Source organism: Rhodnius prolixus, unplaced genomic scaffold (genome assembly GCF_049639745.1).
Source record: "Rhodnius prolixus isolate KJV_2025 unplaced genomic scaffold, Rpr scaffold_3, whole genome shotgun sequence".
Taxonomy (NCBI): domain Eukaryota; kingdom Metazoa; phylum Arthropoda; class Insecta; order Hemiptera; family Reduviidae; genus Rhodnius; species Rhodnius prolixus.
Genome location: NW_027411603.1, coordinates 1,782,987 through 1,810,168, shown reverse-complemented (window position 1 = coordinate 1,810,168; position 27,182 = coordinate 1,782,987). Strand labels below are relative to the sequence as shown.

The window sequence follows — 27,182 nt, the reverse complement described above, 5'->3', positions numbered from 1 at the left end:
GATTAAAAATCGGTCCACCATAAATTCTACTGTACTGAATGGATTATTGTTCATTCTTTACTCCAAGGATTGTTCACTCTTTATTCCAAGGTTTGTTCACTCTTTACTCCAAGGATTGTTCACTCTTTATTCCATTGATTGTTCACACTTTATTGATTGTTCACACTTTACACCATGGATTGTTCACTCTTTACTCCATTGATTATTCACTCTTTATTGATTGTTCACACTTTACACCATGGATTGTTCACTCTTTACTCCATTGATTATTCACTCTTTACTCCATTGTTTAATCACTCTTTACTCTAAGGATTGTTCACTCTTTACTCCATTGTTTATTCACTCTACTCTAAGGATTGTTCACTCTTTACTCCATCGATTGTTCACTCTTTACTCCATCGATTGTTCACTATTTACTGCATTGATTGTTCACTCTTTACTCCATTGTTTTTCACTCTTTACTCCATTGATTGTTCACTTTTGACTCCATTGATTGTTCACTCTTTACTCCAAGGATTATTCACTCTTTATTCCATTGATTGTTCACACTTTACTCAATGGATTGTTCACTCTTAACTCCATTGATTGTTCACTCTTTACTCCATTGATTATTCACTCTCTATTCCAAGGATTGTTCACTCTTTACTCCATTGATTGTTCACTCTTTACTCCATTGATTGTTCACTCTTTACTCCAAGGATTGTTCACTCTTTACTCCATTGATTGTTCACTCTTTACTCCAAGGATTGTTCACTCTTTACTCCAAGGATTGTTCACTCTTTTCTCCAAGGATTGTTCACTCTTTACTCCATTGATTGTTCACACTTTACTCCATTGATTGTTCACTCATTACTCCATTGATTGTTCACTCTTTACTCCAAGGATACGGTAGACTTATTGAACTGCCCCAAGTTCAACCATACGGGATAGATTCCTCAGACAGTTTTCTGGCCCATCAATAACAAGTTTTATCAGATTCTGATGGGAACTAGCCTGACAGTAATCAAGATCAAGGTTAATCATTTTGATAAATCTATTAAATTGTAACAATTAAATATAGATATGGTTTTAAAAGAAAATGCCTTTTAAACTTTTAAGTCATATAAGTGTTCAGAACAGACTTTTTTTTAGCCATTAAATTTGTGTTGGTAGTTACAATCAAGCTTTTCTATTCTAAAACGTTAGAATCGTCCATTATTCCGACTATTTCAAAATTTTGTGAGTTTTCTGCACGAAAACTGCGAAAATATGATTTGAACGCGAAAAAAAAAAACACAAAACGAACAAAACAGCCAATTAAAGTTGGAATAATAAATAAATATACACAATATTAGAATTATTCCGCCATTTAATAAGTTCTTGGAGAATAAGTTTATTATTCGGGGACTCTAGCCCCAGATGAAATGAGTAGAGGGAAAAAGAGAGATCTGGCGCATTACGTCATCAACGTCGGATCCAAATCCCCTCCTTCCTTCATGTGGGTTGGGGGGTTGGGGGTCAGGTTAATATAAGAAAAAAAGTTTTTTAAAATACTCCTAGCTTCGATCCTGCGATCTTTTACTCTAAAGTCAGCAACTCTAACCACTAGACCATCAGTGTTACTGGTAAAAATATGTATTATTTAAGGTCTATCAAGTTGGGGCGGTCACTCCGCCTTTCCTCGCCGTAGCTGTGCCGATGGAGCGTGAGGTGTATGTTTGCGGGGGGGGGGATATTAAAGTACTAAGTGTCAGTTCATTACCCTCCGCATCTCTACATACATTGTATGTATGTACATTACATTACATTACTTCCGCAGTTCATCTTTTCCTGGTTAAGACCACTAACCTTTTTATATTAAAATTCATAGCTGTCTATATGGTCACATATTGAAATGCTAGGTCACCAATACTAGAAAATGCATATTAATCTTTAGTAAATTAGTTCTACACAATGGGGGAATATTAAAGTACTAAGTGTCCGTTCATTACCCTCCGCATCTCTACATACATTGTATGTACATTACATTACTTCCGCATTAGTTGAAAGTGCAAATGCTAATATTACTTTGAATTGCTGATATTAAATTTTTCCCACGGACATAAACATTCTATAGCCCATCTTCATAAACATGGCTGTTAAAGTACGAAGAATCATTTACCATCGCAAGTTAAATACGAGTTGGTGGGGGAGGATATTATTGTGTTTATAAACCACCTTCAGCTAGGATTTTACTGAGTTTGCTGTCCTGTGTGTCTGCTGAAGAAAACTCCCATATCACAGTTAGTACGATTTGTATGTTTTTTTACTTTTTTTTCTTTCAGAGTCTATAGTAACTAGTAGTTAATTAGCATTACTTTTAATTTCCCTGTTTTTAGATGTCTGATTTAAAGGAATTATTAAACCAAATAGCAGAAGAAGAAGAGACCCAATACCTTTCTGTGAGAGATTTAACTCTCAACACAGCCTACCCCATTATCAGTTTTAATAAAATAAATACGAAATTTGGGGAAAGTATCTACGTAATTCTAAAAGAAAAGAATAGAAAATTGAGATGTTTTTTACCGAAAATTTTCACAAAAAAGATAGATGAAAAAATTATTAATAAATACAAACCTCTTACGCTTTCCCTTATTTATAAGGGTATTGGAAAAAATAAATCTTTTCAGTTAGAATTTGCATAATACATTTTATAAAAAAATATAAGTCTGATAACGAAATAATAACCAAGGTTTTCAGTGGAAATAGAGGATATTCCCTAAGCAAAATAATAAAAAGCTTATAATAATTCACAATAGTTCTGTTTCATTCAGACCTGTGTCAGTGAGGGTTACATGCAAAACCGTGTGTTTCATAATGTCATCCAACTACTGCATTAAATGTAGTAAGTCCTTCACTTTAAAAAATAATCTTCGAAGACATGAGAGATTTTGTGAGGGTAATGTTAGTTACTCTTGCAAAATATGCAAAAATATTTTTAGTAACAAATTTAATAGAGATAGACATGAATCTTTTTGTATTGGACAACCACCTCTCAAGAAAGTAAGAGTTGATGAGGATGTTTCTATTGATAGACATCAGCAAACATTAAAGAAAAACTGTCAGGAACCACCCAAGATTCAACTTTTAAAACTTAAATCAGAGCAATATGAATCAGCATGTTCAGAAAGGTTAAAATCTTATTTTGTGCGTTCTTCGGAATTTGAAGACCTGGTTACATTTCTGCACTCTATTAAAAGCCGTCTGTCTGAACTAATTAAACTTCAGTTAGAAAAGAAACATGCTTTGAAGATTAACATAGTAGTTGAATGCCTCTTTGAAAATGTAGCTGGAGAGCAGAGCGATCGCGCTTTTAAAACTCGCAACAAAGCTGTTTACACAACTACCGATCTCGATGAGTTTCTCGAACAGGAATTCAAGAAACTAGTAAATGAAATGGAAGAAAGTCAGTTAAAAAAAAAGTGGCTGGCAACTAGTTGGCGTTGATGGCGCGAGGTTGAGAATAAATATGTACAAGCCATTGGGAGGGTCAACTTATATAAAACTTCCTGACGCGATTGCAGCTAAGAAAGCTTGTATAAATCCAGAGAATTATGATGAACAGTGTTTCAGATATGCAGTGCTAGCTAAATATGTTGATAAAGATCCTCAACGAGTTAGTAAATATAAGCATATGTCTCACAATTATGATTTTTCCTGTATTGCCTTCCCAACACCGCTTCATCAGATTAGAAAATTTGAGAAGGAAAATAGTATTTCCATAAATGTATTTGCACTTGATGAAGAGGATGCAATTTATCCGTTGAAGGTTACGAACAAAGAATTGCCAGACCATCGAGACCTTTTGCTCTTAGAAGATGGCGGAAAACACCATTATGTATACATTAAGGACTTTGAGAAATTAGTACGTAATCAAAAGACTAGACATAATGGTGTGATTAAAGTATGTAAGCGTTGTTTCACTCACTTTGACAATCAGCATGGGAGAACTGCGGCTGAGAAATTAACTGAGCATAGTATATATTGCAATGATAATGATCCAGTAGCCGTTAAACTCCCAACTGATGAGCCCATTATTAAATTCAAAAACGTTGAACATCAGTTAAAAGTGAATTTTGTGATTTATGCAGATTTTGAGTGCATTTTAAATCAAATACATACATGCACACCTTCTCCAGCGAGTTCATACACAACGAAATATCAAGAACATATACCATTTTCATTTTGTACATACGTTAAAACTAGCGATGAAATAGATCATCTTTGGTTGACTAAAGAACCATTCTTGTATAGAGGAAGTAATGCTGCTCAATATTTCTTAGACCATCTCAAAGACTTATCAGTTTCTATTAACAAAATTTTAAAAATTAATGAAGAAATGCTGATTGACGAATTAGAAGAGAGAGAATGGAAGGCGGCTAAGATCTGCTATCTCTGTAAGCAAGCATTTACAGAAGATAATCACAAGGTGCGTGATCACTGTCATATTTCCGGCATGTATAGGGGACCTGTCTGCAATAAATGTAACTTACGATGTAGGACACCTAACTATGTCCCCGTTATCATTCACAACCTCAGCGGATATGACGCACATCTCATCATCAAAGAATTAGCTAAGGCACCTGGGAGGATTGACATTTTACCCCACTCAGAGGAAAATTTTATTTCGTTCACCAAATTCATTAATGGAATAAAATTTCGTTTCATTGACTCATTTAGATTTATGTCCGAGAGTCTAAGTCAATTAGTTTTATATCTCCCAAAAAACAGTTTCAGAGAAACAACAAAATTTTTCAATGAAACTCAGTTACCGCTTGTATTAAGAAAAGGAGTTTTCCCATATGATTACGTTAACTCTTGGGAGAGGTTAGAGGAAAACAATTTACCACCGAAAGAGGCATTTTACAGCACATTAATGGACAGTAACATTGATGAAGAAGACTACAACCACGCTATGAAGGTATGGAATCATTTCGAATGCTCTACCTTAGGAGAGTATAGTGATATCTATTTAAAAACAGATGTTTTGTTACTGGCTGATGTCTTCCAAAACTTCAGAAATGTAACAATGGAGACACATAAAATTGATCCTGCACATTATTTCACAGCACCAGGAATGGCATGGGATGCGATGTTACGTTTAACCGGTGTCAAATTAGAACTTTTACTGGATTATGATATGATTTTAATGGTTGAACGTGGAATAAGAGGAGGTATTTGTCAAGCTTCACTAAGACATTGCAAAGCTAACAATAGATACATGCATAATTATGATCCGTCTCAAGAATCCGTGTTTATCATGTACTATGATGCTAACAACTTATATGGTGACGCCCAGAGCAGGTTTCTACCATACGGTGGTTTCAGATGGGTAGAACGACCAGAAGAAATAAGAGTTCAGGACATTCCAGATGATTCTGAATGTGGATACATATTGGAAGTGGATGTGGACTATCCTAAACATCTTCATCTGCTTCACAATGATCTACCATTCCTTGCGGAATCAATTGTACCTCCTAGAAGCAAAGCAAATATAAAAAAATTAATTCCTCATCTTGGTAAACGGGGGAGATATGTTGTACATTACACTGCTCTCAAACAAGCTCTCGATTATGGATTAAAATTAGCGAAAGTTCACAGAGCCATACAATTTAAACAATCTCCATGGCTTCTCCCATACATTAAGTTAAATACTGATATGAGAAAGAAGGCGGCTAACAATTTTGAAAAAAATCAGTATAAATTGTATAATAATGCCAACTTTGGTAAGACCATGGAGAATGTTCGCAAGCGAATGAACTTCGAGTTAGTAAATAATGAAAAGAGATTATCAAAATTAATTGCAAAACCGAATTTTCTTGATAGAAAAATATATGACGAAAATTTAGTTGGAGTACAGATGGCTAAAACAAAATTATACTTCAACAAACCCATTTACGTTGGATTATCTGTACTTGATATCTCAAAAACTGTTCTTTATGGATTCCACTATGAAGTCATGCTCAACAAATATGGACCTGAGCGTTTAAGCCTTATCTATACCGACACAGACGCCGTCTTATATAAAATAAGTACAGAAGATGTGTTCAAAGATATGAGGGAGTTGGAACATCATTTTGACACCTCAGACTATCCTCACGAGCACCCCAACTATTCTACCAAGAATAAAAAAGTGTTGGGGAAATTTAAAGATGAAGTGAATGGACAAATAATTAACGAAGTGATTGCCTTAAGACCTAAAATGTATGCCATCAATGTTGATGGTAATATAAAAAAACGTGCTAAAGGAGTTCAGAAAACTACTCTTAAACGGATAAGTTTTGAAGATTACAGACGTGTTTTATTTGAAAATATTTCCATGTTATCCATAATGAGATCTATTAGATCGAAGGAGCATAATGTTTTCTCCCTTGAAGTTAATAAACTCTCTCTTTCCGCAAATGATGACAAACGGGTCATCTCACAAGATTTTATACATACTAAAGCCTATGGTTTTTGCACTGAAACCCTTACGTGAATATTATTAGACTTATATTTAAATATAAAAAAAAAAACATTTGTTTTCTTATATTTTTTCTTAATCATTATTGTAATAAAAAATTAATTCACTCTTGCACTGATATATAATAATTAGTAATATATAATCCAAGAAAAGAAGAAGGCTATGGATTCAATGATGCCTGATTCTATGAACATCAATGAAAAATTTCAAGTAAGTAAGGAGTAAAAAAAAAAAAAAAATGGAAGTAGTAAAAATAGTGACAAAAAATAAGCAAACTAATAATTTTTTTTCAGATAATTGAAAGAATTTTCTTTCATCCCATAATCGAAAACATCAAAACAGTTAAACAAATTTTACAAATATTTAATAATTTCAATATTGCGGCAGTGGCCATAGAACAAGAACTCAATGAATATCACATTTTCGTGAACGCCAAGAACTTTTATTCAGGGAGATTTATACCATCCATATCAACAATTAACTGTTTAAAACTTAGAGGAAGAGAAATAGTGAATGGTGTTCCATGTCTAACTTTTATAAACAGTTCAACTATTTTTGTCTTTAGATTTAAACCAAAGGGTCCTCTAACATTGAGCAATTATGATTATTCTTTGAGAATAAATAATAATCAAAATATTCGTTGTATAATTCAAAATGATTATATAATTCCTATTGTAAACTTTGTTGATATCTCAACTTCATTGAAAATTGTAAGCCTTAAGGCATTTATCTCTAATTGTGATATGACTGTGAGGTAAATAAATGAAACAGTTAAGAAAAAAAAATCTTTTATTTAATCAAAAAACCATTTTTCACAAACCATATACATTCTGGATTATAGAGTTTATGAATTTCACAGGGACACTTCTTAATATTACTTTCTAATTCGAGTCCACAAAAAATACATTTTACACTATGATTTCTTGTTTTGAAAAAGCCATGATATGCTAAAAATTCTGAGGAAAGAGGATAAGTCCAATGGCTAAATGTTTTTTCCCTTATTTTTGCATCATAGAGATCCACCTTTGATCTGTTCCTTGAAATCCAATCAACCAATATTTTTGCAAATTTTAATGAACAGTTGGATTTCCTTCCGCAATGGTAGATGCATTTAGTGAATTCCAACGTTGAAGTGAGACATTTCAGTGATGGACAGCCAAAATCTTGGAGGTCAAAGACTTCTTTTCCTATAAGTTCTTCAAGAAATATAGATTTTTCAAGTCCTTTAGCAAAAAGAATGGTAAAATTTTCAGTTGATTTCTGACATAAGCTTCTTAATTCGGAATATTCCACATCTCCATCATACCAATTTAATCCATGAAGGTTATGAAATATCCATTTATTTGCAGATAAATTTTGAGCATTTTCTTGAGATGGGGGTTTGAATAACCAGTGCCAAAACACTGTAGGGTAGTCCAAATCTATGATAGTCACTTCCTTGGCGATATAACAGTTTTGAGGAGTAAGGTAACCCTGGAAGTCAATCACAGCCGCACGCATTGTGAAAACTGAATTTCTTCTACAAAATCTTCCTCAATTAAATACTAACCCCCCACTTCCACTTATATTCTCCTAACTAAACCGGATAATGGGTCATATTGAACTAAAGCGTCGTGCAAGATTAATGCATAGACTGTTGTATTGGCTTTAAAATTTTCCGTTGTTTCTAGATCTATTCTAATATCAACTGAAGATGATCTGATTGCCTCTGATTGACGAGAACAATCTATAACTATAATAGGACCTTCATCCCTAAATTCTTCTCTGCTTAAAAGAGGCTGATTTTCTTTAGCATAGTAGCTATGTTGAAAATTTCGATACATATAATAAAGAACCGTAAAATGATTCTTGGAAAAATCTATGTTGAGATCATCATAAGGATAAACTTCAGAATTTAGATGTAACTTTACATTTGATATACTACAGTGATTAAACTGAGACATATCACTTTCTGCATTATTCTTTTTATTTGTTTGAAATGCAATTATGATATAACGGGGCTTTTCTAGATTTGTTGATGTCTTCACAGACCAAGTTTGCTTGTTAGTATTAGTAGGCAGAGAGGGGTTCTCTACGAGGTCCCATGATCTAAATGCCATGTGAACGGTTTTTCCTTTATTGACTAAACTTAAAAACTTTAACCTTTGTTCATCAGACACTTTAACATATGGCATTTTCCATTGCACAGATTTTAGTTTAATAGAAGCTTTAACATTGGGGTGATCTTTTAAAACTTGAATGCTATCATTATCCGTTCTACTGCGATGTAGAATTAACTCATGTTTTCCATTTAGAATTATTTGATTGTAATCTTCAAAGAATCCCATAACAATGTCTAGTGGAATGCAAGCATCAAAATTACCATTTTCATCAGCTAATTTAACGTATTCAGTAGGCATCATCCAGCCGCTCATCTCCATTCCTGACGCCTTATCTGGACTAAGAGATGCATAGTTTTTTAATGTACTTGTGATTCCTGGATTTCTAACGTGATCAACCAGCACACCATTCAACTGATACTTGATTTCATCAAACAAAAACAAAAATCCATTTCTTACTATTCTCAGTTCACTTGGATCGATAGTTTTAGAACCTTCTTTAATCAATTGTCCTTGAATATATAGAAAACTTTTGGCCGGAACAGTGTAGATGTCTTGATGTTGAACCGCGATTATTATTTCGTCAGAATTTTCGAATGATTGGTTGAAAGGCTGATGAGAGTGAAATTCAAAGTCTGTTATTCTCTCCTCAAAATTCACTTTTTTATTCACATCTAGTATTTCTTCCATTTTGGTTTAATCAAAAGTCCTATACTTTGTAGAAAGTATATATTTGATGGTGTTAACGCTCGGTAGGGTAATCGTTGAATACTAGCTGATTTCACTTCAGCGTAATCCATTTTATACTTTCGAAAATCAATACCCATTTTTCTTTAGATGCAATCTGATGGTAATTGTTTCTCCGCGAAAATCCACCAAGTTCTGGTTTTGATCTGTTATAGCAAGTGTTATATTGTTGATTACTTCACCGATAACTGGAAAGTAAATGACTGGAGAAGGTTCTTGCACGATTTTAAATCCTGGAGGAACTAATGGTGAAAATTCGTATATAGTATGTCCTGGTTTCCCGTTTCTATATGAACCGGATGCTATATTACAGTTAATTGCAACTGTATTGACACTATGAATCTGTACAATTTCGTCCGATTTATGAGTGATCATTTTTTCTAACACCTCATGTTTAGTAAAGCCCAGTAAAGGACCAATCGAATGTTCTTTATTGAAGTAAACAGGTTGTGTGCATGTTAATTCCACCTTCAGTGTGTTGGTATTACCTTTTAGTTTCAATGAATCTGGTGAATTAATATGTGATTTTAGATAACGTGCTATAGCTTCCACTTCATAAGTTCCTGTAGGTAAACTAATAACATTTTCTCCATAATGAAAAAGATTGTTAAATCCTTCAATGATATTCGGTATGGAATTGTATGACTGAAAACTTAATAAACCAATGCTATAATCACCACCACTGTCTAATAAATTAATTGGTGGAAAAAGATCGGCACTAAGAATGCTTGAAGTTCCTGTTAAGGTAAAGGTGTACGACATGACTGAATTCCGTAAATGCTTATTCAACGTTATTATATAGAAATTTCAAACAGAAATGTCCGCAATATGGTGTATTCCAATCTTGATATCTTTTACGATTGTATGTAATATCACAGTTTCTGAAATAATGTAGGAGTTCTAATGGTGGTCTTAGATTTCCATAAGGATCGAAATAAATTACTTTATCATTTTTTTTAATATAGGCGACCCAATGAGTACCTATGTTTTGCACTGAATCTAGATTTACAATAGCACATTCATTAATTTTAGGAAAATTCGGCAATGAATCACGCATATAAACACCTCTAAAATGAGGTATGTTTTTGGCAAATTTCATCAACTCTATATTTGTGAGAGCTCTGTTAGGTAGTAGTCAATCTTGCTTAATATAAAGACCATATCCTTTTTTATAAGGTTTAAGGTAGAAACCTTGCCCAATTTTTTGCTCCTCCATCTTCTGATTGTGACGTCTCATTTCTTCTAGACGATCTCTAGCATCCCTCGTATCTTTAACTGCCTTAGCAACCGCAGCTGCTCCACCTGCTAGACTTCCTAGAGCGGACAAACCTGCAAATAATGGCACCAGAAAAGGGAGAATACCTCCAATTCTTGGAACTGGCAATATTCTTGGTAATTTGTTTAATTTAGATTTTGATAAAAACGTTTTAGCTTTTTTGAGTGCCGTTTTGGAGGCTCCACTAATTGATGTAGGTGATGTGACGCGAGCTGCACTTATTATATCTTTGATAGTTTTTTTCTTCTTCTTGTCTGCACTACCACCACCTAATTTTACTTTCGCTTTCATCGCGTTTGTAACTGCCCAAGCAGCTGCTTTTTCACCAAAAGATGAGTCACTTGACTTTGTTCTTTGCCAAGCTTTTTCCGCTAAGATGCGATCAGCTTTATGCCTCGATTTCAAATCTTTGTTTTTAAAATAAGCAATGTCATGCTCCTTACAGGCCTCGTCTAAAGGATTAATACCTTTATCGCCCCGGGCTAATCTTTCCTGTAATTTAGTTCCGGGTCCACAAAATCTATATCCTGGAATATGCGCTTCAAATGGAAGCTTGTTAATCACTGAATTTATTAGACCTTTCCCTGTCGTTTTCTTTCCCATTATGATGAGTATTTAGGACTGATTCTATTTATATAGGCCGCATATCAAACTTATCATCATCAGTATGAGATTAGAGAAGCAAAGTGAATGCTTACGTGTATATAACTTGTTTCCTTCAGGTCAGGAAGCAAATGAGGCTCACCATGGCCAATTGTTACCCGACAATATACGTGCACTTATCTGTGGAAGTTCAGGGTCTGGTAAAACCAATTTCATAGCTTGTTTGCTTTTACAACCGAATGGATTAAAATTTGTAAATGTATACTTATGTAGCCGATCTCTAGAACAAGAAAAGTATTTATATTTAGAAAGCGTATTTAAACTAGTACCGGAAATAGGATTTCACAAAATCAATGATACGCAACAGGTAATCACTCCTGATGATGCTGAAAGGAATTCCATTATTGTATTTGATGATATTTCAATGGACCAACAGGACATAATTAGACAATATTACAGTATGGCTCGTCATAGAGGTATTGACTGTTTCTATTTAACACAGAGTTATGCAAGGATCCCTAAACATCTTATACGCGATAATGCCAATTTTATTATTATTTTCACGCAAGATGATTTAAATTTAAGGCATATTTATAACGATCATGTGAGTTCACCAAGTGTGTCATTTAATAATTTTAAAAAGATGTGTGAAGTCTGCTGGAATGAGCCTTATGGTTTTTTAACTATAGATAAAACAAGAGACTTAAATAATGGGAGATTTCGAAAAGGTTTAGATACATTCATCTATATATAGAGCAATATTTTCCATTAGTCTATCATTTTTCATTATGGATCCTAAAGTTACACAGCATCTTATCAAAACTTCTAAATCTCTGCGAGAAAAATTCAAAACTTTAAAGAGAGGTCTTCAATTATCACAGCAAGATCTGGAAAGAAGTTTAAAGCCCATTACAGAACCGCTTCAAGAGTTAGTTGAACAGAGTAAAAAGCGTTCGAAAAAACCTACTTTAAAATCTGACACTTCAACTTCTAAGACATCGCTTGAAGAAGATGTTAAATTACCGCTTAAAGAAGAAGAAGAAGAAGAAGTCAAATTACCGCTTAAAGCTTCAACTCCTATACCACGAAAGGATATTTTAGATATTAAAATGGAAGAAGAGACGTTTGAAGATGATGATTCTCCTCTAGAGCAAATTAAACAAATACATAGTAAAGAGGAATTGGAGAAAAGCTTAGAAGAAGTAGAAGAGATAGGATCTTTAATAAAACCGTATTTATTGAAACATATGACTTCAGATACTAAAGATCTAGATGATAGATACGGCATTAGAATGTTACCTACTGGAGGCATGACGATAGGAAATGCACATGTAGCCATTGATGATAATGATATCAATGTAAATGGAAACTGGTATAAAGGTACTCCTGGGTTATTACAATTATTATTTTTAAAAAAGCCTAACAAATACACTGTAGAAGATTTGGAAAATTATAAGGATATTTTAGAAGTTAGTAACGCACACAAACAACAATTTAGTGATGAAAAACCTCTTAGCTCCAGCAAAGGATTCAAATACAAAAATATTATAGCTCCTTTATTTTATCCTTCTATGGGTGAACAGTCGGCTCAACCCTATTTCACACCACCATCAACTGCAGATCAAGTTACTAGGACACCTCGGACTACAATTGCAACAAAGCCTATTCAAAGAAGATACGGTCTAAGATATACGACCACTACTACTGGTAAAGGTATGGATGTTGGGCAAAATGTTTATGAATACTGGGATGATCCAAATGAATTAGTGGATCGACTTCGGCTCTTATATGCATCAACAAGTGCTGGTCACACTGGACATGGAAATGAAATTCATTCTATAATCGAAGAGTTGAGAGAGGCTGATATTATTTATTAGGAATTACTTGAGGAATAAATTATCAGTTGTTGTTTGGTTTTCGATATGTCTATAGACAAGTTTGGCAGACCTTTGCATCACTTAAAAACAGTATTTCATGCTAGTGATGATGAAGATGGAGAATTTATAGACTTTGAAAATAAACGAATACTCGGAATCAATAGTCCAGTTGGTAGTTCAGATGCTGTTAATAAGATTTATCTTGAACAATTTGTAACTGAAGGATTGGAAAAGTATATAAAAAAGTTAGATTTAGTAACAAATACATATTTACAAGAACAGTTTGTTAGTAAACGTTATCTTTTAGAAACGTACGACGAAGCCCGAAAAAAAGTTACAGATAATTTTGTGCGCGGTTTATTCACTGTTTTTAGGAACCGATTAAGTTTATTGAACCCAAATGTTCCTATAACTGCAGCTACGCTTAAAACGATTTTTGAACCATAAAGACATGTCTAGCAAAGAGGCAGTAGTTGTTGAACTTCATAGACCAGCACGTTCACGCTACCCTCGAAGGCGTACATTGCTCAAAGGTATTGATGATTTATGGCAAGCTGATTTAATGGAAATGATACCATATGCTCGTCAAAATAGTGGTTACAAATATATATTAGCAGTGATTGATTGTTTTTCAAAGTATGCCTGGGTGGAGCCTGTTAAGTCCAAAAGCGCTAAAGATATCACTCAAGCTATGAATAATATTTTTATTTCAAGTGAAAGAGTACCAAAAAATATTCAGACTGATAATGGGAAGGAATTCTACAATTTTTCCTTTACAAAACTCATGAAGAAGCACAACATTAATCACTATAGTACTTACAGCCAAGTTAAAAGTTCAATTGTTGAACGATTTAATAGAACCTTTAAATCTATGCTGTATCGCTTATTTAGTCTCAGAGGAAACTACAGTTATACAAAGAACTTACCTGATCTCATAAATACCTACAACAACAAAGTACACCATACTGTTGGTATGACACCATCGGAAGTAAATTTTAGCAATGAAGCATTCTTACTAGCTAATGTATACTCTTCTAAAGTAAAAAGGAAAGATAAACAACGTTTTAAAGAAGGAGACTTTGTACGTGTTTCGAAAAAGAGAACTATATTTAGCAGAGGTTACACACCCAATTGGAGCACTGAAGTATTTAAAATTATAAATGTCCGTAACACTATCCCATATACTTACTTGTTGGAAGATTTAACAGGACAGCCTATTCAAGGAGCATTTTATGCACAAGAACTGCAGAAAACTAAATATAAAGATGTATATCTTGTAGAAAAAATACTAAGACGTAAAAATGATAAGCTGTATGTAAAGTGGTTAGGGTTTAAGAAACCCTCTTGGATAAATAAAAATGATTTAGTAGAATAATAAAGTTTGTGTAGGTTTTTTTTCTCTCTTATCCTCTCCTTACTAAAAATATTTTAGAGGAATTTATAAAATATAAAAAAAACTTAGTTTGCGGGTGAAAATGTTTATTAATTTTCTTTATAATATGGAAATAATGTATTAGGAACACAAAGTTTTGATAAATAATCCAATTGAACATTTACATCTTTTAACAAGCTTTGAAGTTTTAAGTATTCATTTCTTAGCAGGTTGATTTTCGTAGGTTGAAAACTTAGAAGGTTCTCCAACCAAGTTGCTTTCCCCTGGATGGAAATCATCTTGTGCGTGAACTTAATAAAATATATTGTTGCTTTGTTAAGGTTGATTTCACTTGGAGAAACTGCTTCTTTCCCATTGAAGAAGTCACTGAAAGTCTGCATGCTTGACTTCAAAGTTGTCCAGTCTTCAACATCTAGATAAATAACATCTTTTCTCGATCTCACCGCTATTAGAGGCACATAATCTTGGGAGAGACCAGTAATCAATACCTTGGAGTTGTTTTTGTTGAGTGGAAAACTTGTAGTCAGCTGCAGACCCATTTCACTCATAGCCATGTTTGCGTAAAACTGATGTTATAAAAGTAGAAATCACTGAAAGTCTTGTAGATCCCCCCCCCCACTCACTCTTCACCAAAACGTTTAAAAAAATATCGGTAAAAAATTAAACTGAGAGAGGAGGTGGTATAACGGAAGTTACTTGAGGAACTGTACAGCTAGGGACGTGGAAGAGCACCCTCCTAACCATCGAATAGGGGGGGGGGATCTAACCGTGAACAGAGATGAAGCTGTGGAGAATGCAATACATCCCCCCCCCCACACACACACACACACATACACCTCACGCTCCATCGGCACAGCTACGGCGAGGAAAGGCGGAGTGACCGCCCCAACTTGATAGACCTTAAATAATACATATTTTTACCAGTAACACTGATGGTCTAGTGGTTAGAGTTGCTGACTTTAGAGTAAAAGATCGCAGGATCGAAGCTAGGAGTATTTTAAAAAACTTTTTTTCTTATATTAACCTGACCCCCAACCCCCCAACCCACATGAAGGAAGGAGGGGATTTGGATCCGACGTTGATGACGTAATGCGCCAGATCTCTCTTTTTCCCTCTACTGAAATGAATTATCCTTACATTGAACTTTTCTCTCCAGCTTCATCTCAGGGAAACATTTTAGATGGTAGATAACAGAGCGGAAGATACTGCTCCCCCCGGCCCGCGCACCCACACCCTTCCTTCTGTAAATACTTCATTATGGAGAACTTCCGGCAGCTTAATTTTATCCCTCATTTAGTTAATGTCGGCAGATTTTTTTTTTTTTTCTTCTTCTTAAGTAATTCTTAACACCCTCCTGTGACTTCATCCTGAAGATTATGGAAAAATTAAAAACAAAACGTATTTATTGTGACGTCATCTTGAAAAAGGCAAAAAAAAAAATTGTTTTTAATGAATAATTTTTAAATCTGTTGAGAAACTCTATTCAATGGTTATTTTTGCTGTGGAAATTCTATGCTGGAAAACCGACCTTGTAAGTGCTTTTCCTCACCGCAGAGAAGTGGGAGAAAAGGAGGCAAGCGCTTGGTTTCCATTCAGTCCTGTTACTTCCATTTAGGGTTGCTCCCCTATTTAAAGCTCCCGTCTGTGGGCTATTGAAACTGTTCCCATGTGAGCAATTCGTTCTCCACTTAGAATTACTTCTTTTAAAAGTTATCTCGTTGCATCCGGTTTATTGAGTATTGCTTTGTGAGAATTGTTGAACATTTCATATTGTTAAACTATTTTATCCTTACTTAATGTCTGGGAATCTCCCGCAAGTCCCGCTAGGTCCTATCTCTCTCTCTCTTCCTCAGTTTACTGCTTTACCTCTGGCGCAGACCATACTGACGTCATTCTCTTAATTCCCCAAACTTTTATCCCAAAAAAAACGAATGAAAAAAATTATATTTTTCCTTTAAAACAAACATTGATGAATGCTGGGGGGATCAGTATTTCAGCCGCTGCTGTTCACTGGATCCTGCTCTTCCCTCCACCACAAACTGGTGATAATCCAGTTAAGCCATCCGTACACCAGCGTTAATCTCGTTAATACTCCTGTCGTGTGTTAATGCTTTTAATCGCATATCAAAAGAGAAGATTTTAGCGCGCTTTACACGGGAGAGGAGGGATATTTCCTTTACTATACATGTTACTGGGCAAGAATATGAGCTCGCGCGCGGCTTTTTAGCTAAAATTGAAGTACTAAAATTGAAGTAATAAAAAGACTTTTGCTTAAAAGTAAGTAAATAGTTTGTTTACAATTTTACGTGTTTTCAAATCACAGCCTTAGTTCTTTAATATTATTAACTAGTTAACTGCTTCGCCCTCGTTGGAAAATCTGTCCCCTAGGTGCGTTGATTAATTTACTATTAATCAATAAATTTCAAATTATAATAATAAATGCAAAATATTCCCTAATTTAGACGTTTTAGTGACCAAAATTATTTGTTTTTTAAATTCTGTACGAAACACATAAAAAATGAAGTGATTTTAACGATAATTAATCGAAATTTTTCAAAAATGTATATTTTTCTTAATAATTTTTTTTTTTAAATACAGCTTCTTTAATTATTCATAACTTTGAAAGTAAATTGGCCATTAAAATGATTCCAACTGCATTGTCTTTATAGCAAATTATATTTAAATAAACTTTGTACAATTACATGTTTTGCTAATTATTTGAAAAGTTACAAAACATTTAATTAAGATTTTTTATAAAAGAAAAAGCAAAACAAAAAACTTTCGATCAATGGTAGCGACCTCTAAATATTAATCGATTTTGCTCTAATACGGACCCAAACTTTTTGTTTTTAAATGAACTTTTGATTTTCCGCCCGGCGCTCTTTAAAATTTAAAAGTCATCATTTTTCTGAAACACCCTCATGTAGAGGAATGCTTAACATCATCTCTCTTCCTGAACTACTTTAAGAAAAATTTTTACTCCGATAAATGTATTCACATAGAAGATTTACGTCACTACAAAGTTTAGTGGGACTCCCCTAAATTAGTAAAGGTGGTACTTTGGACCTTTTTTTCCCCAAAAACTTATTGTCGTGACCTCTGGTGACGGCTAGTTGAAATGTCAGATTGAAAATTGTTATGGATTACCCTCTTTTCACAGATACATCCCGTGAAAAATTCACAATGAAAAATCTTTACATTGAATAAAAATAAAGCTCATTGGCCAAAATATAGTCATTTGACCGACCACACAGCAGGTCCAATAGTCTAAGAGCATGGTGTGCTTTGGGCAGCCAATTAAGTGGTGCGTGTGTTATTGAGCCTGGTGAACCCGCAGGAATGTCCTGTGGGTCCGGCGGCTTAGCAGGGAGGGATTAACATCAGAATTACACTCCACTCCAGGCATTGTTCTGCTACAAAAGCCTTTATATAAATTTCAAACGGTTACAATTTATTGACGGAACAGCTGTGGTTCTGCTGCTCTCATCTCATTCAATATTGAATTAAAAATATGAACCCTTACTAGATTTCCTCTTATAACCCATTCTCTGGATAGAATTTCACTTACTAAGTACGGTGGGTATTTTGTGATCGTATTGAATTTTTTGACGTCAACTTTTTACGGGAAGTATCGATCTTGAGATCCCACAGTCTCACTATGAATGTGATCAAAATATCGACTAAATGAAAAATCTCAGAAAGGAAAATACAATTTCTCAGAAAGGATTCCCCATTTTCTGAGATTTTTCTTTAAACATTGTTTTACGCTCTCATTTTGATCCAATTTCTGGTTGTGACATTTCCCCCCACCCTCAATAAAAAATCGATTAAGGGCACTAGTGGAGAAAGGTGTGGGTAGGCTTTCCTGTACATCTAGGGTGACGTTCTTGGGGGCTTGTACGTTAATAAAGGAGGGTTAATTTCCGGAGTTCGGAAGAAATAATCCCTGAACCGGGAGAACCACCTTTACTTCCTGGGATTGTTTCGAAACTTCTAATGTGCTTCTTCTCTTACATCTACAGTTATTTATCTGAATAATTTTCCCAGGAAACTTATGGGCTTCTTTGAAGGGTTAGAAGTGCCATTTCGGTAATGTGCAGTTTTATGAAGCTGGAAAAGCTGGTTTTCCCAAAGGAAAACCCCACTACGTACATTTAACGATCGCAACGCCTCCCTTTAAAAGTAAATTTTGGACATAAAATATTTCCCCTTTTCAGTTAAATCCTAATCAAAAGGGAAGTATAAAATGAAAAGACATAATTTTCAATATTTTCCATTCAAGAGGAAACTAGCGGGTGAAGGAAATTCATTGTGCGAGCATTACAAAAGCTGAAAATCAATAAGCTAAACTTACCAAACTTGAGCGCAGAGTTATTACCTGCAACTATACCTTTATTAATTGGAAAAATGAGGGAAATTCTAAAAGAATTTAATTAAATTTCCCCTTAATAATACTGTCGGAATTTCCACTGATATTACATTTTTTTGGAATTTTCTTTTATTATTTTCATTGCTTTCACTTAATAACAGACGTAATGAAAAGCAAATCTGAGAAAAATTCTCGCTTTCTGCTATCGCCGAGTTCCAACTTGTTTTTCACATCAATTGATGTATTTTCATTGAATCCAGTTATTTTCCACAATTAGTTTCATTTCAATAACTATAAGTAAGGGTCTACATTCTTCTTTGAATTTATTATAGACACGAAGAAGGCAAACACTACGAGGTGTGGCTATTAAATAACGAGACTATTGCTGTAAAATATTTTATTTTAAATTTATACATAATGTTATTATCAACTTCAATGCACACCCCTCCCCTATCCCTACAACGCTCCATGCGAATTTGCCATTGTTCCGAAACAGTGCTGGAAGTCTTTTTCTGTCTGAGCTCCTGCGTGACGCGTACCGCTTTTTCTTTCACAGCTTCAACGGACTGAAATCGTGTTCCTTTTAATGCAGATTTGACTTTGGGGGGAAGAGATAAAAGTCACATGGAGGCCAGGCGAGGCGAATAAGGCGGATGAGGCCTAGAAACTGGGATGTTGTACTTGGCTAGAAACGTCTTGTGACAGACAATGCAGTGTGAGCCGGCGCGTTGTCTTGATGGAGAACCCCGTGACTTGTTCTTCCACAAATCGGGTCGTTTTTTCCCTTATTCTTTCACCAGAGTTGAGCAAGCACCTCACCGGTAGTAATGTTGATTAATTATAATCGACATTTTCATCAGTTTTAGATGGGGAAGGGCGACCTGGGTCGCGTCATCATCTCCGACGTCTTTTCGGCCATCTTGGAAACGCTTGAACCACTCAAAAACCTGCCCACGTGATAAACATTCATCGCCACAAAACTTCTTTTAATAAAAGATAAGTTTCAGTAGCGGTTTTACCAAGTTTTGATGTGAAATTTCACGAGATTCCGTTGCTCTACTATATACTGTGTAGTACTTCATGTTATCACGGCAAAACGAAACTAACACCTCTTACACAAACGACGGTTCCGGTCAAGCACAGATTTCTCTACAAACACGTGAGACGCTGCAATCAAAAGAGAAGGCTTTACGCTGTGCCCAGCTGTCGGTCGTTAGGATTTGGCGCATGCATAGTTCTTCTGTAGCATCATCAGTCTCGTTATTTAATAGCCACAGCTCGTATGAAACTGGCGTTACTTTAGCAGCAGGGTTAACTTGGCCTTTGCTGAAATCGACAAAGAAGTAGTAAGCTACTTTCTTCCGGTCCTAGTTGATGCCTTTATTTCATTATCTTCGTCGTATCAACAATATAATGGTTTCTAGAACAAGGAAGTCGATTTAAATTAAAATAAAACCCTACGGCCAAAAACGGAAATTAAACCCAATAAACAATTTAATCAAAATTAAGTTATGGCGAAAATTTAATCGATTCGGTGATTAAAATTAAAGTTGAATTAAACATTCATATTTAGGTAATAGCTTTTTTTAAATTGGATTAAATTAATTGGATTAACGATTAAATCTGATATTTAGCCGATTAGTTCGTTGGATAATGATTAAAAGTACGATTAATTTATACGATTAAATTCTGATTACAATATTTAAACAAAAATGATTAAATCGATTAATTTTATTATTTAACTTTAAAATGATGAATTTATCGCTAGTAGCCGTTTGTATCACTGACCGGTTTAGGAATGTCTGCCATCATCAGAGGTAATTAATTTGATGTTGTGATTTCTATTTGAGCAATTGAAGTCGAAATCTCTACACTCTAAACGTGCATGCTAGACGGATTGAATCACTGCTGTAGCTCTTAGAAGAGCATTTTTTTTTTAAGCCCTTTCTCTTTGTTCAGGAGAGCTCCAAACTTGTGCTTGCGGTGAAAAGTCGAAACTGAATTTCTGCTCGATCGCAATACGGGGAAAGGAAAAGTGAAAATTCATTTTTCCTTTGATTTTAAATGGGAAATATGAAGACAATATATTACACAGAGGTTATAATGTATGTGAGTACATTAAATGATGCTTATTTAATCGGTTAGCATCGACTGGGCGAACTTGAGTGCTGACAACCATAGCGATGCGCTTGTGAGGGTACAAAAGGATATCCGGGGAGACGACGTCACTACCACAAAGAGGTCGCTGGGCGTAAAGAATATGCGGGATTGGGGGAGGGGGAGCCGGCAAAAAAAATCTTTGGAAAAAACTACCAGAACGGAAGAAGAGGAAGGGTTGAAATATGGGAGTTGCTGACAATACTCTGGTGCCAGAGAGTGGCAGCTTTCCCCAGCCAGCATCCATTTGTCAGATGTCTGGCTGGCGTTTCGACTTCATCCATCAAATTATGTCCACGACTCCACCTTCCCAGGGGAGACCTGATGTCACTCCCAGTGGGAAAAACGTACTGCCGCTGCCTCAAGTACCTATGCTAGAGTCAATATGCCGAAGGTGATTTACCTATTTACTCACATTACCTGAGCTATCACCTCACCCGTTCATTGGCCCAACTAACACCGGAAAGACAAAGAGATTCTATAATTGTGCAATATAAACTATATCTATAATTCTATAATATAAACAAAATCTATCAAATAGTTGTCCAGATATTTGAAGTTAAAGATTTCACTGTTTCAAACGAAACCAAAATTCAACACTAAATATCTCGTTTCCTATTCGACAGATTTTTACTAACATTTTTTACAATTATAGACAATAGTTGTCTCCATATACAAGTAAAATATACAGAAAATCTGTGGAGTAGTTTTCGAGATATTTGAAGTTAAAAATTTCACTGTTTCGAACGAAACCAAAATTCAACACTAAATATCTCGATTCCTACTCGACAGATTTTTACTAAATTTTATACAATTATAGACAATAGTTGTCTCCATATACAAGTAAAATATAAAGAAAATCTGTGGAGTAGTTTTCGAGATATTTGAAGTTAAAAATTTCACTGTTTCGAACGAAACCAAAATTCAACACTAAATATCTCGATTCCTACTCGACAGATTTTTACTAAATTTTATACAATTATAGACAATACTTGTCTTCATATACAGGTAAAATATAAACAAAATCTATAGAGTAGTTTTGGAGATATTTGAAGTTAAAGATTTCACTGTTTCAAACGAAACCAAAATTTAACTCTAAATGTCTCGTTTCCATCTACATTCCAATAAGACTACATTCCATCGTTCCAAGATATACCCCTAGCTAGCTCAATGAAAAAATGCGATTCATCATCAATGGATATCATCTCACAATAAAAAAAACTTGAAATAAAAACTCATCATGACAAACGGGTTAATTAGTATCAAAAACATCCACACCTTGATGTACACACAGAGAGAAACAGCGGAAGGAAGTAAAAAATAAACAAAATTGTAACGATAAACTTTAGGCGTGAGGGAAAAATTACATATATACGTACATGAATAAATAAAAATATATATAAAGTTTATCACGTGTGTGTGTGTGTGTGAGTGTGTTTGTACATGAGTCTGACTGTAAACTTTTAAATACGAAAAAAGAGAAATACGTAAAGCAAAAAATACATTCCAGGGGAGGGTCATAATTTTAAATAGCTAACTAGGAGGCATTGGGTCTTTGTTTCTTTATAAATATAAAGTTCCATTTAAATAAAAAGTTTTACACACTTCTTTGTTTGTCCTAACTTTTTTGTTTTGTTTATATTATATAACTTCTTTGCCTTCTAATGAATAGAAAACAAAAAACAAAACAAAACAAACAAACAAATGTACAATAAGTTTTTGTAAACATGTAACGATAATAAGGGACAATATCTCTTGCCATCAGTTACATAACAAAAGCGGGCAAAATACCAAAATAGAATACCAAATTTTCGGCAATTCAAAGATATTTTTTATTATTATTTTTTATTTATACAAAATTCTTTTTTTATAAAAAGAATATTATGGCATGAAAAATGATTGGAATAAAGATATTATCTATGATAATAAAACTGTCGGCCATATATTTATTTACTGGGAATTCACAGAAAACTTATCTTTTTTGGTAAATTCTCAACTTTTTCTTTTGTACCAAATAATTTTTTTTTTTTTTTTCAATATAAAGATCTGGCAAATACTTTTGTCGATTACTTAATATCGATGGTGAATTAATTCTGCGAGGAATTAAACCAGTGGTCCCCAACCTTTTTTTTTCGCCCCGTGCCGTGCCCCTAAAGAAAGTTTACTCGAATCTCACAGCCCCTGAAATTAACCAGTTAAGCGTGTTTCCCGTGAATACACGTCAAACCAAATCTCTATTACGGTGCGTTCGACGTGTATACTCGTTGTGAAAAATATAAAATTACCATTAACTACAAAAAAAACTCGAAATTTTAATACAATACAATAAGAATATTATAGGGAAGGGATTAGCTATGCGGTTAGCGTACTGGACTCCCACGCGGAGGTCCCAGGCTCGAATCCAGCTGCTGGACCCTTAGATTTTTCTCTTCCTAGGAGCTTCTTACAGCTCACTGTCCGGTGATGGACAACAGTGTTGTCTGTAACGAGAGAACACTGTCCGGAGGCCGGCAGTGCACTGAAAAAAGCTCCGGGCGCCAATAACCATAGATGTTTGACGCGCCCTAAATTAATTAAAAAAAAAAAAAAAAAAAATAAGAATATTATTTGGTGGGGATGTTTCCTTTATCTTACCAATAGAACTGCCAAGTATTGTTACGGAGGGGGAGGTGGGAGTCAGCCAAATGATAAGTGGTTGGTACATGTTTGGTCTCCGCATTAGACACAAATAGAAGCTCTCAACCCTTGTGCAATGCCGTTTACACCTTAGATAGAGGTTCAGACCTCAGTATGAGCATAATTTCATTTTGTACATAATTCAAAGCTCTTTTCTTCCTTGTAAAAGCTCTTACGTCTCTAGTTAACTGGAGCCGTTGCATACGTGAAGGCGGTGCAAGATTTTTGAATGAGCACAGAATGCTCTGGTAATCTCAAGCCCCCGAGAGAGATTGCAGAAAAAGTGCTTGCAGTGACTATTATGACGTTGTAAACGTTTGGTTGTTTTGTCCTGCGTTCGACTTGTATACACACGTCATAGTTTGATTTTAATTCCGCACACTGTGGTTTTTTTTTTTAAACTAAATTCCACGCTTAACTGGTTAAAATTAACATCGAGAATAAATCCAAGTTAAAAATGAGCATTACAGATAACGAACCAAAGACATCTGATTTTGTAAAAATAAACAGAGAGGTAACAATATCACAGGTTATTCTACTTAACACGTGATCTTCTCACATCAAAACAAAGTATAATAACCACCCAAGATGTGAGATATACTCAATAAAATGAAAACAAATGAGATGTTTTCTAAGAAGCTGAATGAATATCTTAATCATGAGAAATAAAAATATGAAAAATATTTGAATTATAATGATATCCTATTATTATCTCACGTCCCCTGGAATATCGTCTCGCACCTCCAGGTTGGGAACCCCTGAATTAAGACTTCCGATAAACTTGATAGAAAACGTGCACTAAGATGAGAAAATAAAGATTTTAAGCTTAAAGACTTATATTGATGGAGTCACCAACGGAAATGATCGCAAAAAAACTGGAAAATCGAACTTCCATTTGTCTGATTTCCGCCAGAAAATGATTACCGGAAGTGACACTAGAATAAAAAAATTAGAGAAAATGAACTGTCTCATGTTTTTTCCCTAACTCTACACTTTTCAAGATTGGAAATCTTATTTTTTTTTTTCAACTAGGTATTTCAAAACACATTATTTTTTTTACAGTTCGCAGAATCGTACATTACACTGAAATGAATCATAAGAGTGAAGCGTACTCTCAGCCCTCGATTTCTAATTCTAGGAAAACCCTAAAGCGAATTTTTCACATAAAAAGTTTTCTAGTCAAACAGCGATATACACATGTTACATGAAAATATTCTGCACGCACCTGCTTGCATACTAAGGCACTTCATTTCAAGCAATACTATCTGTGAAGCCTGCTGAAACGAAGCGATAAACACACAAACTACATCCGGACTTTTTCTCCTGAAATCGATTTATTTTTCGTTTTCAAGGAAAACAAGTATTTCCGTTGATTAAAGAATTTCGAAAATTTAACGTACTTTCTCTTGGAGTGGGAGAATGTAAAAAGGGTCTTAATTACACCTTAATTAGGGGTTCATCTCCTACTCGCAGATTCCATCCCATCCACTACTCCAAATATGATTGTTTACCTAAGTTCGGGTTAAGTAATGTTTCCCACACAAACTCTGCTGCTGTTACAAGCTCTTTCTGGTACGGAAAACATTTGAATCAGAATGGACAAGGGTCATGGAAATAGGGCAAACAATTTTATGCGTAAGTAACACTTACTTATTTTGATACAAATTCGAACCCTGAATCAGGCAGTATTAAAGTAGTATCTAAGAATTTTTGGGTTCGATGTAAAGAGGATCAGCGACATCAAAGAGATAGCGCGATGAAGAAGGCTCGAGGGACGTGAAACGATCTCAAAGCGCCCAAAACAAGATGGAAGCCATTTAATTCCTCAAACAGACTTAAAAACTTCATTACCTTGTTTGACATTCATCCCGGGCACTGGGAAGAGGGAAATCTGTCGAACGGTCTTTAAACGCCAGTGATTATAATATAACTTCACCCCAAACTTCCAGCGGATTAGCTTTTCATCTGAAATGTCGGCATGAATAGCAATGTTGGACGCACTGAACTCTGAAGAGTGAGAAGTTTTAGTTGGGGGGAAAGAGAAAAAGAAAGGACAAGTCTAATCCGGAGAAAAAATCAGGACAATATTAATGAGAGTTTTCCCTTCGAGTTCTGGGAAAACTCACCGAATACACCGGGGTGGCAGCGGGTCAAGTCATAATGAGCTAATGACTCTTCGTTAGTCTTTTTCTAATTCCTCTAATCGCATTAAGAGCAACCACCTCAAGATCGTGGCGAATTTGTGAAATTGAGTCGTTTTTATCGTTAAAATAAAAAATAAAAAATCTGATCCAAACTTGCAAAAGACTTTCTCTCAAAGCTTTTTGCTTAAACTTAATTAATTAAACTTATTTGAAGCTTAGAATCAATATTAGAGAGATGCTGACTTCAAAGCTCATCTAGAACTCCTCTGTAATCATTAACTAGCTAACAAAAATATCCCAAGTTGTTAGGCACAACCTAGATAAGTCCAAACATCAATAGATCTGCTTAGAGATGAGGTAAAACTTGATAAAGCCGTCATTACTTGAGTGCCTGAACCGATGTTCAACCAACTTAGACATTAATTGGACATTTCACACGCGAGGGTAAGAGATGGATATGGTTAAGAGATGCTTCTTGGTAAATTTGGGTCAACGTGGATGGTAACTTGGTCAAACGATCTGTAATGGGTGAGGAAGTAGTCGTAGAAGACCTGGCGGCTTACAGGAAGTCATGTGAGTGTTGATATCAGAATTACCTTGCTTTAAAGAGTGACGCGATCATCAAGCCCCAAATACTAAGTCAGTTATAAAGGAAACTGGACATTTATAACAATTCAGTTCTTCAATATTTCTGAGGTTTATGGATTGTTCTTCAAAATGCTTGCATCAGTCTTTATTTACATTTGGAAGAACAATTTACCAACTTTCATTTATTATTAGAGCTAAAAAATCAAATCCAGACTTCACAGATGATAAAGCTCGCCCACACCCTTGCACTTGTGAAGTCATCCTAAAACAGAGGGTTGATTTCTAGGTATTCCCTTCTTGGTATTTTGACGTCAGCGTTAAACCAGATCGACCCTAAAGTTTGCTGATTATTAGCCATTAGCTAGGAGGGGCCATATGTTCATCAAGCGAAATCAATATTTGCTGTAGGGTCGGCCCCGTTTTGTAAACATTGTGTGCGTATGCTTGGTATAGTTATAGCGGGTTAGTGTAGGACGCGCTTGATGATGGGTGATAACGATGTCATAGATAAGCGCTGTGTGACGCAATCCGACTGATGATGTAATGCGGTCAGATAAGTCAAACATTGGGCTTAGCCGACCTTCTCATTAATACGTGTTTACCAAAATAGTTTGCCCATTTTTTTATGTTTCAATGCGCTGTCAAATCGAAAAACGTTAACTCTATAGCTCTATAGCCTCTCTATAGCTTTAGACTTGTCTTTCCATTTTTCAGGTCTTCTTAACTAATTTATTGTTCATAGTTTTTGGTGACTGATTCAGTAATCCTGAAG

At 34.9% G+C, this 27,182-nt stretch overlaps 4 protein-coding genes across 5 annotated transcripts in view; 1 reads left to right on the top strand and 3 right to left on the bottom strand.

Moving 5' to 3' along the window:
- LOC141453409 (uncharacterized) overlaps positions 1-27,182 on the bottom strand; it is a 602,514-nt gene that overhangs the window by 420,148 nt on the left and 155,184 nt on the right. The gene's annotated exons all lie outside the window — the stretch shown is intronic.
- LOC141453410 (uncharacterized) lies at positions 1,707-7,258 on the top strand. Its single transcript, XM_074126615.1, has 3 exons — positions 1,707-2,261; positions 2,358-6,691; positions 6,775-7,258. The coding sequence occupies exon 2, from the start codon at positions 3,488-3,490 to the stop codon at positions 6,494-6,496; it is 3,009 nt and encodes a 1,002-aa protein (XP_073982716.1). The 5' UTR covers positions 1,707-2,261; positions 2,358-3,487; the 3' UTR covers positions 6,497-6,691; positions 6,775-7,258.
- Positions 8,044-9,270, bottom strand: LOC141452198 (uncharacterized). Its single transcript, XM_074124119.1, has one exon. It carries the CDS (start codon positions 9,268-9,270, stop codon positions 8,044-8,046), a length of 1,227 nt encoding a protein of 408 aa, XP_073980220.1.
- LOC141453411 (uncharacterized) lies at positions 10,463-11,206 on the bottom strand. Its single transcript, XM_074126616.1, has one exon. The coding sequence runs from the start codon at positions 11,204-11,206 to the stop codon at positions 10,463-10,465; it is 744 nt and encodes a 247-aa protein (XP_073982717.1).

What these genes read in the sequence shown, in the direction of transcription:
- LOC141453410 (XM_074126615.1), top strand. Translation starts at nt 3,488, where the DNA reads ATGTACAAGCCATTGGGAGGGTCAACTTATATAAAACTTCCTGACGCG.
- LOC141453411 (XM_074126616.1), bottom strand. Translation starts at nt 11,206, where the DNA reads ATGGGAAAGAAAACGACAGGGAAAGGTCTAATAAATTCAGTGATTAAC.
- LOC141452198 (XM_074124119.1), bottom strand. Translation starts at nt 9,270, where the DNA reads ATGGAAGAAATACTAGATGTGAATAAAAAAGTGAATTTTGAGGAGAGA.